The following is an 18,044-nucleotide window of genomic DNA, read 5'->3' on the forward strand; positions in this document are numbered from 1 at the left end:
GTTGAAAATTCACTTTGATTTCTTTGACTGTTTCAAGACATTTCAGAATAGAAAATTGAAATGTATTTTGTTTATATCAATTCCTTTACATCTTGGAAGGCAATATTTTTACCATCTTTATTTTTTATTCCTCCATTCTAAACAGTGAAGAGATTACTGCCCAACTCATTTTGTTAGGTATGCTCGCTCCTGGCCTAGGATAGATTTCTAAGATTTACAACCAAAGTAAACTTAAAATGTCAGAGAACTAAGTTCTTCCTTGTTACTATAAACAAGGAACAGCAGTTATCTGAGAAATGTTTTCCACTTATATCGCAATTAAAATTTTCCAATAGCTTGATGATGTGGTCACGTATTTTCACATACTATTCATTAAAGTGCTAAAAGTCACCATTATGAAATAATTTATACCTTCATCTTGAATTAATAATGAGAAATCCCCATGTCACACCATGTTCTCCTGCCCTGGCCTTTGGAGGTCTTGAAAGGAAGTCAAAACAGCCTTGTTCTGTTCACGCCCCACTGGAAAGAGGGAGAAGAGTATCTTCAGCTCTTAAGACAGTTTTCCAACCTGAGAATATTCTCTGCATGTTCTTGCTTCATTTCCAATGTAATGATACTTGTTTTTATTTTAATTCCTCAAATATTTTCCTGTTTATGTTTTAATTTCATTAATTTAATATGAAAGCTTGCAAAGAAGAGAATAACACACCAAAATGAAGCAGATCCAAAGTCTAAATACTTGTTCAAATAAGTAGGAGAAAGAAGCATTTAAAAAAAATTAGTAGTGCCTTTTTCTCCTGTTTCCCTTTCCAGGAGGAAGTTGACCAATGGTAAAAAGTATCTGTATTCTTTATCAATTAATGCTCAAAGAAGCATTTATAATATTATGCAGGTTTCTTGTTGGCTTAATTCCTCTCTTTTGTAAAGTTACTTTGAAATTTATTCTATCAAATTACCACACTTTTTTAAAAAACAGGTTAAAATATAATACAGCATTTACTTCCTACTCTGTTTTTTTTTTTATGTAGTGTTTTGCAGCCCTCTCCTACTGATGAACATTCAAAGTGACCTGAGGAATTTTGCTGTTATAAACATAGCATTAGGTGCTGATGGTTTCATTTCTGTAGGCTGGACTGCAAGATGTGCTGGGTCAACACCAGTTTCTACCACATCACTCACATTCCATCAGGATGCACAAGTATCTTCTCAACATCCTTTTAGCACTGAGTCTGTTGGTCATGGCCACCTGATGGCTAGAAACATGCCTGGTTGTAGGGATGGTCATGAAATCTTGTTATCCCTCTGTCAGAAGCTCAGGCTCTAGAGGTAGGGGCTCCAATGCTGTGTTGTCAGATTTGGGCTTTAAAAGTTTATAAGGACATGGCCTAAAACATAAAGGAAAATATAGTCTTAGGAGTGTTTAAAGGTTTTGTAAAAGGACCAGAAAGATCGTGCATCATAGCCCATAAAGTAAAGTCAGTATTTTTTGCTTTTGAAGTTAGGGGTGGGGAGGTATAGATAGATAGATAGATAGATAGATAGATAGATAGATAGATAGATAGATAGATGATGGATGGATAGACAGACAGACAGATAGATAGATACTGCATATATGTTTCTCTTTCCCCTTTTTCCCCTCTATACATGTATGTTTGTGATGCATGTAGGTGTGTGGGTATATGGTTTCTGTACATACATACAGAGGACCAAACAGGACATTGGATCTCTTCCTCTATAGCCCTCTGCCTTATTGCCTTGAGGCAGGGTTTCTTACTGAGCCAAGCTAGGCTAGCTAGGGAGCTGTCAGTATCTGCCTATCACTGACCTCCAATGCTAGGTTTATAGGCATACTCAGCAATGATTGGCTTTTACAGGGATGTAGGATTCAAATTTAGACCCCCATGCTTGCAGAATAAGCACATTTAACCACTGAGACTTCTCACCAGTCTCTGAAATGACTTTTTTTTAGTGAAATCCAAGCACATGTATATGTGAGCTCATGTGTACAAACATGTGACCATGACAGTAAGAGCAAGTGATACTCATCAGTTCTTCAACTACTTTTTGAGGAAGGGTCATTCACTGAACCTGGAGCTAAATGATTTGTCCAGATTGCCAGACCGACAAGACTGGGAATCCTCCTGCCTGCCTTCCTAGTGCTGGGATTACAGGCATAGCATACTCTGCTGCATCCAGTTTTCCCCTTGGGTATTGAGTATCAAACGTGGGTCCTCAAACTTAGTAGATAAGCACTTCTTACACTCTCTAGCTAAAACTACTGTGTTTGGACTAGAGAAATGAAGTGATGTATGGTAGAATTTAGAACTCAGATCGCTAAACTGGGAGTTCAGCCAGAGGTATTCAGATGGGGTGGGGGGTGAGAGGAAAGGAAGCAGTCTTGAGGAGAGATGCCCATGACAGCTGCTGCAGAGGAGAGGGCTGATGTGTTGCTTCCTTTGATGTTAGGCGATAGGACTGTAATAAGCATCTAAAAAGAAGTGACGGTTCAAAGGGGAGAGGAGGCAGAAACTTCTTTCTTAGAATGATGACGATCACTCAACTCATCAGCTCCCAGGATCTCTTCTTCATCTGCCAAGAAAAGAGACCAACCACATTTCTAAGATTGTAAACCTTTTCTTTGAGTACCTAAGGAGGCTCTGAGTTACAAAGTTTAAATGGACTGGTTTTTATCTGTCTGGGAAAACATCCAAATATAGAATAAATCACCCGTTTTTTATGTTTCATTTGTAACTGAATCCATTTTTCAATGTAATTTCTATGTTTTACAATCTAAGAATATTTAAATTTTGGCAAAGCCATTGCATTTGTTTTATTTAAAGGGAAGTAATGACATGTTTGTTATGAAAAAAAAGTTAGGTCTATTGAGACTAATGAACTCATCAAATTTGTGCTTGAGACTCACCTTGATGAGTGAGTATATCTACTCATCTTATCACTGGAAGTACTGGAGGGAATGCAGAGATTTGCTGGATTCAGTGGGGATGGTGAGTGATAAAGCAAACATTACAAAAAGTGAATTTATTTGGGGCAGTTGCTGTGTGAGGAATGCTAAAATATTTTCTCTATGCATTAACCTATTAAATATAACACACGCAAACAACTGGAAAGACTAATAAGACATTTGCCATGCTCTCAAATTATCAACATCTATGTGGAAAGACTAACTTAGTCACATACCTGGAAGGCAGAAGGAGCCTCAAATGCTTTAAGACAAATTCAGTGTAGGTCCAGTTTATGAAGATAAACAGCATTTCTAGCATGGGAAGTACCTATCTAGAGGGAAGAGTTACCCACAGGCAGTGACACCAGCATTTAACCCAGTCATAGCCTGAGACAACTGGGGTTGTTATTTCTTTGCTTTTTATGTAATTGTCCTGTTGATGGTGACATTTTTAAATGGTAACCTGTAACTTAAACCCATAAAGAACAAGAAAAAAGTCATAACAACAAAAATCTGTCAATTTACCTACTTTATTTTGTTTGTTTGTTTCTCGAGACAAGGTTTCTCTGTGTAACAGCCCTAACTGTCCTGGAACTAGCTTTTGTAGATCAGGCTGGCCTTGAACTCACAGCCCTACCTGTCCTGGAACTAGCTCTTGTAGATCCGTCTGCCTCTGCCTCCTGTGTGCTGGGATTAAAGGCATGCGCCACCACCACCCGGCCTAATTTACCTACTTTTATAAAACCTAAAAGAACATGTTTCCTTTTCCCCTCTTTTGAGTGTGTGTATGAGAGTGTGCATATGTGTATGTATGAGTGTGTGTATGTATGTGTGTATGCGTGTGCAGGTGAACATGTGTGCAGGTGTGGAGGTCAGACATCCACAGCAGGTGTCTTCCTCAGTTGCTCTCCATGTAATTTTTTTGAGACAGAGAGTTTTTCTCGGAACCCAGAGTTTGTCGTGTTTAGGATAGACTGGCTGGCCAGCAGGCACCTGCTGTCTTCTTGCATCCCCAGACGTGGGGTTCAAGTCACACAGATCTGCTTGCAGCTTTTCCCTGCATTCCAGACAGACAAACCCAGGTCACCATGCTCATGCAGCAAACCCTTTACCCTCTGAGCTGGCTCTGCAGTCCTAGACGGCATGTCTGAATTCCAGGCATAATGAAACACAAATTAATAAAAAAAAAATGACAATACGACCTTTCCAATTAAAAATATTTTCCCCTTTCAGCCAAAAAGAAATGCTCCATAAACTCGAATGACATTTTGAAATGGTGCTGTAACACCAATTGTTTCAGGTCTCATTCTCATCCCTTTCCAGACCTCAGTCCTCACTCTGCTTTTTCCCAGCAGCCTGTCCAGGTAAGAGCAACGGACAATCTGTATCGCCCTCAAAATGGGACTGAAACTAGTGAACTCTGAGGGCGAATTCAGGCTCAGAACTCAGACACTGGGTGAACGTGTTCACATTACTTCATTGGTCCTCAGCTTCTTTGCTTATAAAATGAAAACAATAAATGCAAATCTCAATGTTGTATAACGATTACATGAAATTAAATGAGATACTATGGGAATATGCGAGGAGTGGTGTGTATGTATATACAAAGGCACAAATTGATATGGTAGCATCTCTGCCCTAACCTCCAGTCCTGGGACAACTGTATCATGCCATCTTTGATCTTCAGCACTGGGCACAGGTTCCAAGAGTTTAGGAAATATTTGTGGACTCGATGGTTCAAATCCAGACGGAGCAGAGTAAGCGATGGTGAGTTGTAGCCAGGCTCCACACATCTGTTTTCTCTCCAGGACAAATGGACTTAAAAAGGGTGACCTAAATGAGGAGTCTGTGTTGAACTTAGGCTGGCCGGATGAGCTATGCTACACTGCTTACAGACACCTCACAGATGAAACCAAAATTCAGGAAAGCAAACTAATAGTCATGAGCCAGGTGGTTATCAGGTCTAAAGCAAGTTCATTTTCAATCTCAGAGAAGAACAGTATCAGTGTCCTGCTTTCGTTACTGATAAAACAGAATTTACTGCAAAAGCCTTTAAAAGAGTAATGGATTCTGGGATTTTGGATGAAGTCCACCACAGAATTCTGCATGGAGCAATGTTCCTAATTTGTATTGCATGCAAATAGATCTCTGAAGGAATGAAAACTGCCATTGTATTACTTCCCTGCTCTCCACAGAAAAAAAACAAGACACCTCATTTATTGATTTCTTCCAGCAAATAAATTCATCATTAAATTATGATGACTAGCCAGGCAGTGGTGGCATGAATCTTTAATCCCAGTACTTGGGAGGCAGAGGCAGGCAGATCTTTGTGAGTTCAAGGCTAGCCTGGTCCACAAAATGAGTTTCAAGACAGCCATGATTACACAAAGAGAAATCCTGTCCTGAAAATAATCAGAAGAAAATAATGGTGAATAAATGCTAAAATAGTATACTTTAGTTGAAACTGCCAAAATCATTATAATAAATTATATTTAATATAGGCAATCAAAATTTCAGGATGAAAAGTGTTATATAAACATATATATATAATATATTACGAGGAATATATATTTTGTATATATAGATTTATCTGTTATATATATATATTATATAGTATAAGGAAATTAGACTTAAAATATGAAGGATTTAATTGATAAGTTCAACTTGTTCTTGTTTGTAAGTTAGATTGAACTAAATGAAAATCTTTTTTCCACTTCCAGTTTGGGGATTTGAAATTTTACCATTAGAGTCATCTGTTAAATTCTGTCCCAACATGCTCGGCATTAAGACCATGAAATCACACATTTGAAAAAAATAATAAGATAGAATAAAGATCCACTCCAACAACAACCATCAAGATAGAGCCAGCAGGCTGATCTTTAAAGGAGACCCGGAAGTGAGCAACAGCTCAGAACAGAAAATACACAGTGTAGAATCCAGGTGAGATGGCGATATTCCTGCCGGCATCTTCTCATGGGGGATGAAGCAGTCAAGGAACCTGGACTTAGGGCTGGGAAGGTTTTACACCAGGTTTGAATAAGAAAACTGTGGTGGTTATTTTGAGAGATGAAAGTCTCCAGGACTATAATTGAGTCTTGAAAGGGAATATATACATTGTTAGACAAAGCTATGTTTAAATCAATTGTAATTAATTACTATTCTAAATATTAACTTTAAATAAAAATTATAAAATGAGTTTAATTGTGTTGTATTTACTCAGTATTTGGAAAATTCATATCAATAGCATTTAAGTTAGAAATTTTAACTGATAGATAAAAAACATAGAAATTGTGCATATATGAACACCATGTAGTGACTCAGTACATATGTACATGTTGAATAATATTTAAATCAGGATACATATATATCTGTCTCCTCAAAATTGCTCAGTTTTTAATGCTGAAAACATTTAAATCTTTTCTTCTAAGTTCTTGGGAAATACAATGATATTCTTTCCTGTAGCCCTTCTGGGCCATAGCATAGCCCGCTTCTATCTAAGCAGAAGTTAGCATGTGGAGAGTTTGGTGGATACACATAAATAGTTTTGAAGGATTGCATAGACTCTTCCTAATTAACTATGATAGCCCATAATAAATATAATTTAATTTTTCAAAGAAATAACAAGTTGTAGGGAGAAATATGATCATTAATTCTGGGTTGATGCTTTTGCGACCACTCTCTACTGTGGGAGAGTTCTACTCCAACTGATGCCTTCATGATTGCCTTACAAGATAAGATATGGAGACTCATAATGTTAAGTTAGTGATAAAATCAGAATTTTAAGCATGTGCTGTGAATTACTATCTTTTTCGCAGCAATACAATCCAAATTATTAAAGAACAAAATGCCCGAATTCTATTCTCTCTCCAAGTTCTTCACAAAACATCACTAATACCTTCTTGTATTTTTCTGAAAAATTCTCTTTCCATATATCTGTGTGTATCTGTATGAAAACCTGTTTGTTATGATATATTTCTCTCTCTACATATATATGCATATTTTCCTTTGGCTTTTAGACTTTAGTTAATTTTGATGATCAATTCTCAGGGCTGAGAGGTACCTATGCGGTCTCTGTGTGTGTCTGTGAGGGCTTTTCCAGGGGTGAGTAGGTCAGGAGGGCTCTGCATCATGAATGGTTTAACTCTTTGACAGACCCAGCATTTAAATAGATTCTTTGGGGTATGTGGGAGCTGTGGGAGAGAGGGTTGACTGATGAGAGAAAGTCACTGGCTGTGCCTTTAGAAAACATAGCCTGCCACGTGCCCCTTTCATTCACTCTCTCCTCCTCCTGGCCTTCATGAGTTAAGGAACTCTACATCACACCCTTCTGTCACAAAGTGCTCCCAAGTCTGGGAACATGGAAGCAGCTCACTGCAGACTGAAACCATGAAGAACTATCAATCTTTCCTCACATAAACACTTCCCTTAGGTGTTTGTAGCATCTATGGACACTCTGACGAACGCAGACTCTGGTAAGGTATGACACTTGCCTTCTAAATTTAGACATGTCTCCTAAAGTGTTTCCTTCTAAACAGAGAAATATCTCGTTTTCATGAGTGTATCTGTTAACTGAATTTACTGTAATTTAATTAACTACCTGAAGTGATTTCTAGGTTCTTGTCATTGCTTTCTTTTGAGCCAACATTACCTGCTAATAGAGCTAAGTGCATCTAGTCTGGCAGGTAAATGAACATGCTATTTTGTTCTCATTTCCATATACTTCATCATGAATGAGTTTTGGCGTCTTTCTCTTGTAACCATGGGGTGTCGTTACATAGACTTTGAGTTCATGTACTTTATCTATTTTCACTCTTGTGCCTTTGACGTGTCGCTGATTTGGAGACAGGGCCTCACCCTCTGTTTGGCACAAATTTGCAAATAAATTTCCCAATATTTTTCTTATCTTTGCTCAGTTTAGCACTACTTCCAATTTTTTCTTCTGCTGCATTTAGTTTTCTTCTCCAGGATTAGGAGTGAGACACATAGATAAAGTTGATATATGTGTGCACTTCATTGCGTAGCTATGGCTTTTCTGTTGCTCTGTGATATGTGGTTATGTAAAAAGTTCCCTGTTTCTGCAGTGCTCACGCACAATATAACAAGTTGATCCATGTCTGTCCATCCCCGGTAGGTCTGACATAAATCTAGCTACATTCATCCCTTTGACATATTGCTGCACCACAGACTATATATTGTTTAAAATAAAATTGTTTGAATGTTATCTATACCTTTTTTCTATAGCATAAAAAATTCAAACCACATGTATATGAACTGTATACACGCTTGTCTCTATACAGCCTCAGAATTGGAAATGTACAAAACAAGATATCTTTCAAAAACAGTGCATAGTTATAGGGACATAGAGATATCATGTCAGAGAATGCCTAGTGTGGTCTTTGTACATGTGAGTCTCTCTGTGTTTTGTACATACTTATTATTATGGATGTGTGTATATGTGTTCAGGAGTTTGTCTCCATGATGCTTTTTGTTAACTCTCTTGAAAATTTGCATGTACTACATACACACACATGTGCACACTCTAAAGGTTTTGAAAATGTCTATTTCATTGGCATCATGAGAAAAACAATGAGTTGTTCCTCTAAGGGGGGAAGACACTTGTGAAATAATGGTATTTAATGAAAATAATGTAATTACCTACTAAGTTGAACAGAACTTAGTACAATTTTTACCAGAATTCACTGTACGTCATGCATTGGATGCACTTCTTTCATTTCAGTTTCAAAGTCGACTAAAACTGGATTCAGATTTCCACTCATAAATAAGAAAACCGGGTTAAGCCAAGGTAAATAAATGAGTGTCAGCTCACAAAGCCTGTGAGTGGCAGACCTGGCATTCAAAGCACAGACGTTGTCATCGGGCTGTGCACACAGTTCTACATCCTGGGAAAAACTTAGGGAAATAGGACAAAAGTGAGCCAGAGAGAAGGAGGCATCCAAAAAAACAAAATGGGCTCCATAGACAAGTAATACGTTACTCATGAGGTTGCATAAAGGAGACTGATGGGATGGAGGGGAACATGAATGAATGAGATTTTGGTGGCAGGAATGATTATGTGTGTAAGAAGAAATTTGGGGGTCTCAATGCCTCGGAATCCATATTTTTTTTTAATTTTTTTTCTCGGAATCCATATTAATGGGACTGTATGGATAACTAACATGCCACTAGTTAAGGAGAGAAGGCCATGGTTGTCAGAAAAGAAAATTCCTCTGCTCAATTACCATATATAGCTCAGCATTACTGGTCAGATCGCCAGTGTGCAAAATGCTGTCTTGGGAAGACTGGCTGGTACTTGGAGTGCTTTTAGGGGACAAGTGTCCAAACGTCTGTCTCAGATTGCTTATGCTGCTGTATAAAATATTTCAGACCTTAGAATTTATAAAGAAGAGACTTTTACTTATCACTCTGGCCTTTGGGAAGTCCAAAATAAAGACACTCATTTGGAAAGTTGGCATCTGATGGTTCCAAATATGAGCAATGAAGACATCAACCTCCTGATTCACTAGATTTGGGCAATGTTGTACACCTGACTTGAATTATCACATGAAACTTCCAAGAGACATGCCAGCAATACAGCAGTTTTATTTGAAAACCAAACGTTGGCATTGCTAACTGCTGAGGGCTGCTCCCTGCTCTCATGGGAGGTCCTTGCTCTGTGTGTGTGCAAAGTACGGGCTAGGAAAAGCGACTGGAGAATAACATGAAAGACATTCTGAAGATGTCTCTCAGCAGGTTCTCAATATTCAATGTTGTATTTATTAACGTTTTTAAAGTCACTTCAGGCTGTTTGTCACAACGTGCTACCTTTCTGAAGGGAACTTGCATGTTCATCAAGTGAAGCAGCTTAAATGCTGGAGCCTGTGTGGAAACCCCGGGGCCAGAAGTCAGGAGATAAAGGGCTGTGTATTAGAGGCTGTGTTTTGGTTTTTTTCTCTTAGAACACTTACAGGGAATAACACTGAAATAACTGATGAAAACTTGTCCAGATTCAGTTAAAATAGTAAATAAGAACTTTAGGTGACAGTATTTCTAAGATAAGAAAGCTTCAAAGTGCTGTGTGCAGGACCCATGGATAAACTGGTGACCTGTATTCATGTTTTCAGAGCTTTGGATGGCCAATGGAAAACTAAACAAAACAAACAACAAAGTGAACCAGCTTGGGAGGAAAAGGTTGTATTAGCTGAAGTGTACAAGTGACTAAATCTCAGAATGGCAGAGAAGGAACTGGATACAGAAACCTTACAGAGTAAAGCTTCTCCGGGACTGTCCCTTCTCTATGTGCTGGCTTTATCATACACTCTGTGCTGGGACTGTTTCCCACGTGCATAAGCACATCACTTATGGCATCTGCTGACCTCATAATGAGAGTCTTTTAAAGAGAGAAGATTATTTTTATAGTTAAATAACAAACAAGGGCACATAGATGGGCTGGGTGCCCATCCCTGAGCTGATCAGTTGTGGTATGTATAAGATGGCAATCCCAGTGAGCCTTCTGCACTATAGTAAGGGACGAATGATTTCCCAGAATTCTCTTCTTCCTACTTCTAGTTTTCATTATTTTTTTTCCATGTCTACCCCAGTTTGACCTCTTCTTCTTGTCACCTTCTCTCGCTGCCAAGTTCATTCTTGTTAGGCTGTGGAAGCCACATCAAATAATGCTTTGCTTTGATCCCCAACTTGCTTTCAGAGTGGAATATTTGCTGTATGAGGACTCCATTCCAAATCAATGTGGTCGAATGTATTGTTATGCTCACGTCATTCATTTCGGAGATTAGAGTTCGTACAGGGCAGGTGATGGAAGACATTTCTCCCACCATCTTCATATGAGCAGGCCAGTGAGTTCATGCAGAGACCTACCAATAGGTCTGCCTGGGACCTCAGGGGTAGTGCCACTTTGAGAACCAGCTCACTTTAAATGCCCTCTGTCAGAGAGAGTTGACGAACTTTCCCATGGATATTAACTTTTGCCTGGCTGAGGAAGGGTTGTGGGGGGGAAGGGGCCCATGAAGCAAAGTGCCAGGAACAAGAATCGGCAGGATTATAAGTGATAGGAGTTGACAAAAATTCCAGCTCATTCCAGATTCCTCCCGTCACCTCTCCACTTTGTTTCAAACTTTAATTTATTGAATCGCAAGTTGGTTTTGGAGAGCGTCATTCCGCTCCTCCACTCATGTTCCAACAAGCAAGGAACCACATCATAGGTGGATAACTTGGAAGAATGAGAAGACAGAAATCAGTCCAAAGAGTTCTAGTCATCAGTGCCCCGTGGTTATGCTTAGCCCAGGCGGCTAGGACAAGAAAGGTACTACTCCCTTTATACGGCCACGCTAAAACTAAGGCAAAATACACGAAGGTTTACTTTTAGATAAAGATAGTATTAATCACAAGGGACACGTGTATCCTTGTGCTTTCTGTGTTCCGAACAATTGCAAGGGCAGTCACGATCTCCATATAAATGTACAGACCTGAAAATTGCTAATTTATGGTATAAAATTCAGACCAGGTGATGTATCAGCTCTCCGGGATGCTAGAATAAACGGCTGCAAACAGGACCTCTTGAAACCACAAAAGCATTCCATCCTAGCTAAAGGTGGGGGCAGAGCTAGCATGATTCCTTCTCTTCGCCCAACCCCTCCCCACCCCTGCCTTCTTGCTCCCACCCCCTTTACGTTCCAAAGGATTTTGCTTCTTCCAAACTACTTTTCATTTCTCTCACAGTCGGATCTGCATCAACCCTCCTTTCTGTTTTATGAGTAATTTACTCCTCAAAAAAATCCTTAATTTTTTTTTTAGGTTATACCCTCAATTTGTAATCTGTAGATGAAGCCATAATTAAATTCTCCTTGAAGCTCTGGCAGGTTCACTGGAGACACATTGTCTTTTGTTCTCTTTAAGAAAAGGATATATTAACAGGCCAAGTACCATGGGGGATGGGTAGTAAGGAGATCAGGAGACCCAGCACAAGACTTCCAGCTTGATTCAGCTTCTCTGATGGGAACTTTGTGTGGTGCCTCTTGCTGGTTGTGCCCCAGAGACTCTCCTGGCATTAACTCATGATGTCATTTCCCTCTTACCAGCTTTCTCTAGCTAGGATTATTGTAGGCTTTCATCCTCCGTCCCACTGGTAGTGGCTTGCAGTGTTGGTGGCTTTCCAACACACCTTCCCGCCACAGCATGTTCTCATTAGAAGAGACTTTGGGGTCAGAGCAGTCTGGTTTCTCATCTTTATCTCACTCCATGACTGCAGTATTTGTGGCTTGTTGCCTACTCTCTCCAAATCTCACTTTTCTCATTTATTTGGTGAGGACAGTGAGCGTTTATCTATGCAGTTTATAGACCAGATATAGGAACAAAGAATGATCCTGTGGGTGGTACATGAGAACTGCTGGATAAAGGAGAGATATCATTATTCAAAGAAGGCATTATAATCTAGAAGCTTAACATTTGTTTCAATGCTTCCTGTGAGAACAAAGATTTACTCCTAATAGGCATTTCTTATAGTGGTATTTGGGACTCCTGAATCTTAACAATCACCCTGCACCACATACTCTTTACTTCCTCTCACTACACCTTGATGAAGGTGTCTGCAGCAAGCCAGGGCCTCCTTGTTCTTGTGGCTCCCTTCTGAGTTCTGGTTTGCAGAATTCTGTGCAGACTCCAGGCTCTGCTTGAACTTTTCCCAGACATGTAACAAAAACCTCACATGGATTTGAATATCTGGCTGTGGAGATCTTTGTTTCTGTCTTATCTTTGTGGGTGAACTGAAGCACCCAAATAAGTCTATAATATCACAGGACAGTTCATCCTGGATATGGAAACACAATTTTGAAAGAAGTTCTGAGTTAGACTTCTGTGCATTCAAGGCTAATTTTATAATCATGCTTGAACCATAACTGTCATTTTCAAGCAAATGAAAACAAATAGTCTATGCCTTCAGGACTTGTGACCTTTAAAGATAATCAAAAACAAAGCTGGATGCTACCTTATTTCTACAACTGGGGGTCAGAAACATGCACGTAGGGAAGACGAAACAGAATCGGATTTAAAAGGTGGAATCTCATAGCAACTTGCTCCAGACCTCTACCTGCTACATCCCTGTGCCCCTTAGGCTATTTGGATTTTCCTACCAAAATGAGAAAGTCTACAGAAATAACAGATGCAATGTCCTAGGAGAAAAGGGCTAAAGATGTTCCGTCTAAATCTGCAGCAAGTGTTTCTGAATGCAATGCCTGTAAGTAAAGAGAGAGAGAGAGCTAAAGCCTAAGGGTAGCTGAGCCCTGAGAACGCTAGAACTACAGGAGTATAGCAGGTCCTCTGAGCTGATGCCCATACCCACAGCCCAGGCTCCCATTTCATCTGGGTGTGGGGATCTCTGGAAGGGCGTCCTGCTCAACTCATTCTGGGTGAGTTCGCATGCTCCTGGATGAAATAGACACAAGTATCTTGAAGGACCCAACTCCATGAAGGAGACTTACAAAGATGTTGATGGAAAGGAGCTTGTTCACATGGGCCATCAGTGCCAATTACCCTTTCCCTTTTAACTGGTTTCAGATCCACCTCACAACTCAAAATACGTCATAGTAATTCTTAACTAATAGTTGGACTTTTTGACTTCCAAATTCCAGCTGCCCAAATTGCTGTTAGAATTGCTACTTTATCATTAAAACTAAAATGTCCATTATTGAGCCCTATTTCCTGTCCAGCCCATGTTTATAGAAAAATAAACCAAGATATCATCTGTTACTTCAAGTAGAGTAAGAATAATATTTTGAGGTGGAGAAGAAGGAGACAGAGAGTTTGTACTGGTAGCCTTGATATATATATTTTCTACATGAGGGAAAAAGAAGAGGGAACAATAACAATGCAAAGTGAGGGGCCTGAAAGAGAGGAAGATGTTTTATAGAATGGACAACGGAAATAGACATGAGTTAGACATGAAGGAAAGAGAAAAAAAGTTGGTGAAGTCCTGCGACTCTTGAAATACACGATTGTCTCTATTTGTTGTCACCCTGTCATCTAGCATCATCACCAGCACCGCCATCTTCAGGACAACGCATACTTGGATCTCAGTTCCCTTCCTGTGAAGACCGAGCAATCAGTGATGATGTTTCCACGCTCCCTCTGGGATGTTATAAGGCGCTGTTGTTTATGACACCCTCCCTCTTATTTGTATTTGTGTAGGTTGAGCCGGTAATAGAGAAAGGCCATGAGAGCCTGGTCCATCACATCCTGCTCTATCAGTGCAGCAGCAACTTTAACGACAGTGTTTTGGACTATGGCCATGAGTGCTACCACCCAAACATGCCTGATGCCTTTCTGACCTGTGAAACTGTGATTTTTGCCTGGGCCATTGGTGGAGAGGTAAGGCTAATGATGATGACCAGTTTGTAGCCGGTTACCTGATGGTGCTTCTCCTTCATGTACGGGTCTAGCAGAAGCACACCATTCTCATGCAAAAATACATAAAAATTTACTTATATTTCTAAGTCTATAGGAAAAGATTCTTCCCCTAAATGGTTATGTTTGATCTGTGTTTGATGAACGGTATTGTTCTAAAAGCTGAAGTATCTTGGGGGAATAGTTGGGTTTGGGGACTAGAACTCTTAAGGACTTTCACAGGTTACTGTGTCATGAAGTTTTTTCCATATTTAGGGATTTACTTACCCACCTCATGTTGGACTATCCCTCAGCACGCCATTGGATCCTCATTATGTGCTTTTAGAAGTGCATTATGATAATCCCACACATAAGAAAGGTAAGCTCTTTCTTTGTTTTTAAATGCCAGTTTTAAAATGTCACATAACTATTGTCTGTAACATAGCTAAAGTGAAATATGAAACTCTGTAAGAAAGTGTTAGCCTGTACATTTGCCATCCAAATTAAGATGCTTTTCGAAGCAAAACAGGATGCCATTCAGATTGACACTAGGCAATAGCCATTAACCAGTAGCATTTGGCAAATGGGCATATATGGTCACAAGTCCTAAGAATACATTCTCATATTTCTCACCAGGAAGTAGGAAAATGAAAGTTCCCTTTGTGATATAAATTAGTTCCAAATACATGTGGTGCTTTAAAAATCCCCCTTCTCTCTCTCTGTCTCTGTCTCCTTCCCTCTCCCTCCCTCTCTGTGATTGTATATGCAGACAAGAGGTTCATTTTGGATAGCTTCCTCAATTGCCCACCACCTCATCCTTTGAGACAGGTTGTGGGGGTTTGGAGAAGAATGGCGCCCATAGGCACCTTGAATACTTGCTCCCCAGTTGGTGGACGCATGCTAAAAAGGGAACTCAGTAAGTCCTCACACTTGCAGATCAAGTGCTTCATCAAGGGAGCCACCCCCAGCCCTAAACACATTTCTTTCTAGTTGTTTATATGAAACAGTTACTGCCACCCCTCACACTGAAAACTACTGGCAATTTGTTGTTTGATAGGCTATCCACAAGTGTACTAAAGAAATATCTACAATGAGAAACTGTATGAGAGAGGTAGCTATGAGGATATGCACTTGGTTTCTGAATTTTCTCATACCATTTTCCCAAAGCAAAAACACTTAGGAGATTCACTGTGCATTCGCCAATGAAAGCAATCTTAATTATTTTAATTCACATTTTTTCCCAGTAAACACCAAACATCAACTATGTGCTTGTTCTGGGCTTAAAGATTAATGTGAGTGAAAAAGATATTCTCTCACTCATAGAAGTTATTATCATGGCGGTGTATCCTGGTGCATGCCTGTAATTCCAGCACTTGGGACCTGGTAGAAAAGGATTGTCTGTTTGAAGCCAACTCAGTCTGCATAGTGAGACCCTGATGAGAAACAAAACAAAATGACACAAACGAAAGTTATGGTCTTGTAGGGAAGATAAACAATTAAAATAACACCACGTTTCTACCAATCGATACAAAAGAGGGTGTATCTGATAGGAGAGATGGCTCAGAGGTTAAGAGCATTGCCTGCTCTTCCAAAGGTCCTGAGTTCAATTCCCAGCAACCACATGGTGGCTCACAACCATGTGTAATGAGGTCTGGTGCCCTCTTCTGGCCTGCAGGCAGACACACAGACAGAATATTGTATACATAATAAATAAATAAATATTTTTTAGAAAAAGAGTATTTAATTGTTGACCTAATTAAGTCAGGAGGATGCCATGGTAGACTGTCAAAGTTTTCCTTGTAAAAGCAGATTCTTCATAGGTATATGTTGTGGTACCTCTGGGAAGGGTTTCAATTAATTAAAATTAATTACAGGCTTATAGTATCTGCGTCATGTATTCTCCCTCCTGTCAGCAACATGTCATAGCAAAGAATTTGTTATTCATCTTTTAACCCCACAATACCCACCATGTAACTGTTCATGCCCTGTCAGCCCTTAGCAGCTGTTCAATGAGTTTGTTAAGGACGAAGAGACTGTTAGCAAACTGTACAGAGGTAAGCTTTAGTAGTTTGCTCTATCCGAAGATGATTTCTAAGCTGAATGGTTTGTACCTATAAGTAAGAGGAGAATGTCACCCCAAATCAATATAAAATAAAACTTCTGGACTTATTTAATCTTATGATGAATGACATTAAAACTTTTGTTCTGCCCTTGTGTTAGAGAATTGTGGAATATGTCCGCTAGATAACTCAAACATACCCCCCCCCCCCGTAGCATGTGGCATGGGTCTATGGTACTTATAGACAATATGGTGACTTTTGTTCTAGTTTCTGTTCACAGAGCTAATTTTTGTCTTCGAGTTATTTCTGTTTGTATTCCTTTTTCTCGCGAGATTTTAATTTCCATTAAATCAATCCATAAATGGTCCATTTCAAAGGACCGTGAAAACTCCTCTTAAAGTATCCCCGTTCTCTTTGTCATTTGCTGTTGTTACAGGCTTGATAGACAGTTCTGGGTTGAGGTTTTTTCATACTACGGACATAAGGAAATACGACGCAGGAGTGATTGAGGCCGGCCTCTGGGTGAGCCTCTTCCATACGATCCCTCCAGGGATGCCCGAATTCCGTTCCGAGGGTCACTGCACACTGGAGTGCCTAGAGGAGGTGAGCCGTGCCACAGTCTCCTAATTGCCATCCCCAGCTTAGACACTGAGTTCTGAAAGTTTCCATGCACGTTTATTATGCTTTCAATACTGGCATCTTGGAGAGCCACCGGTGTAATCCCAATAGGATATTTGGCTGCCTCTTCTAAATCTTGAAGGCTGGAAGAGAAGAATGATGGATGGCAGAATAACCAAGGTGTTTCCTCCTTTCTCGCTTGCTTTTGTTCCTACTTCCTTGGGGCATTTGATGACTTTTCTTCCTTTGTGTAGTTTCTTTGTCCTTTCCCAATTTTACATGTTATTCCCATACTTTCCCACTATTCACTTTGGCTCTTCTCTTTTCCTCTGCTTTTTAATTTTCTTCTTTCAGGAAGAACAAGCAATGCAAAGTACATGGTGCAGAAGGGAAACTGGAACCTTGTAGGCATTTCATGACTACTCTCATTAACAGGTTTTCTCTTGAACCAAAGCCTTTCATTCAGTGTGGATCATATTTCTGAAATACGGGATTCTGCAAGCATTTGCTGGCGAAGCTGAAAGATTATGTTCAGCTGAGCCGCTTAGCCACCCCCCCCCCCATTAAATCACCATGACAACACATATTAGCTATAGAACCAGGGTGAATCATGTCATTCCACTGGGGAAGATGTTCTTTTCTATCTGGGAACAGGTTCTCCTTTTGAGAGGTTACATTTTCCCATTAGCGACCTGCAGCTGTCGCCCTCACTGGGCCATGGTTTGTCTCTTCACAGACCAATGGCAGTGAAGAGAAAGCTAACTTCACTGTGGCCTGGTACCTTCCCCTTCCTTCTCCTGGCAAATGGTGAGCACAAACACAGTAGCCCACAATCCACATTCAAAGTGAATTTGGCAGCTCGAGCTTTCACTGAAATTGCTTCATCTTTGTGTGTGTGTGTGTGTGTGTGTGTGTGTGTGTGTGTGTGTGTGTCAATTGAACCTCAAGTATGCCTGAACTGTCTGAGCATGCCTTCCATGGGCTAATCGGGTTCTCTTCGCTGTCCC

General features: G+C 39.9%; 1 protein-coding gene across 1 annotated transcript in view; it reads left to right on the plus strand.

Annotated features, from left to right (window-relative positions):
- Nucleotides 1–18,044, plus strand: part of Moxd1 (monooxygenase DBH like 1) — an 84,085-nt gene that overhangs the window by 47,454 nt on the left and 18,587 nt on the right. The window contains exons 5-7 of the mRNA XM_041654005.1: nucleotides 14,165–14,344; nucleotides 14,636–14,738; nucleotides 16,856–17,022. Of these exons, the coding sequence (XP_041509939.1) occupies nucleotides 14,165–14,344; nucleotides 14,636–14,738; nucleotides 16,856–17,022 (450 nt within the window). The remainder of the gene's footprint in view (nucleotides 1–14,164; nucleotides 14,345–14,635; nucleotides 14,739–16,855; nucleotides 17,023–18,044) is intronic.

This window comes from Microtus oregoni, unplaced genomic scaffold (assembly GCF_018167655.1).
Source record: "Microtus oregoni isolate MIOR12 unplaced genomic scaffold, Mior012 000006F_ref0000085, whole genome shotgun sequence".
Lineage (NCBI taxonomy): Eukaryota > Metazoa > Chordata > Mammalia > Rodentia > Cricetidae > Microtus > Microtus oregoni.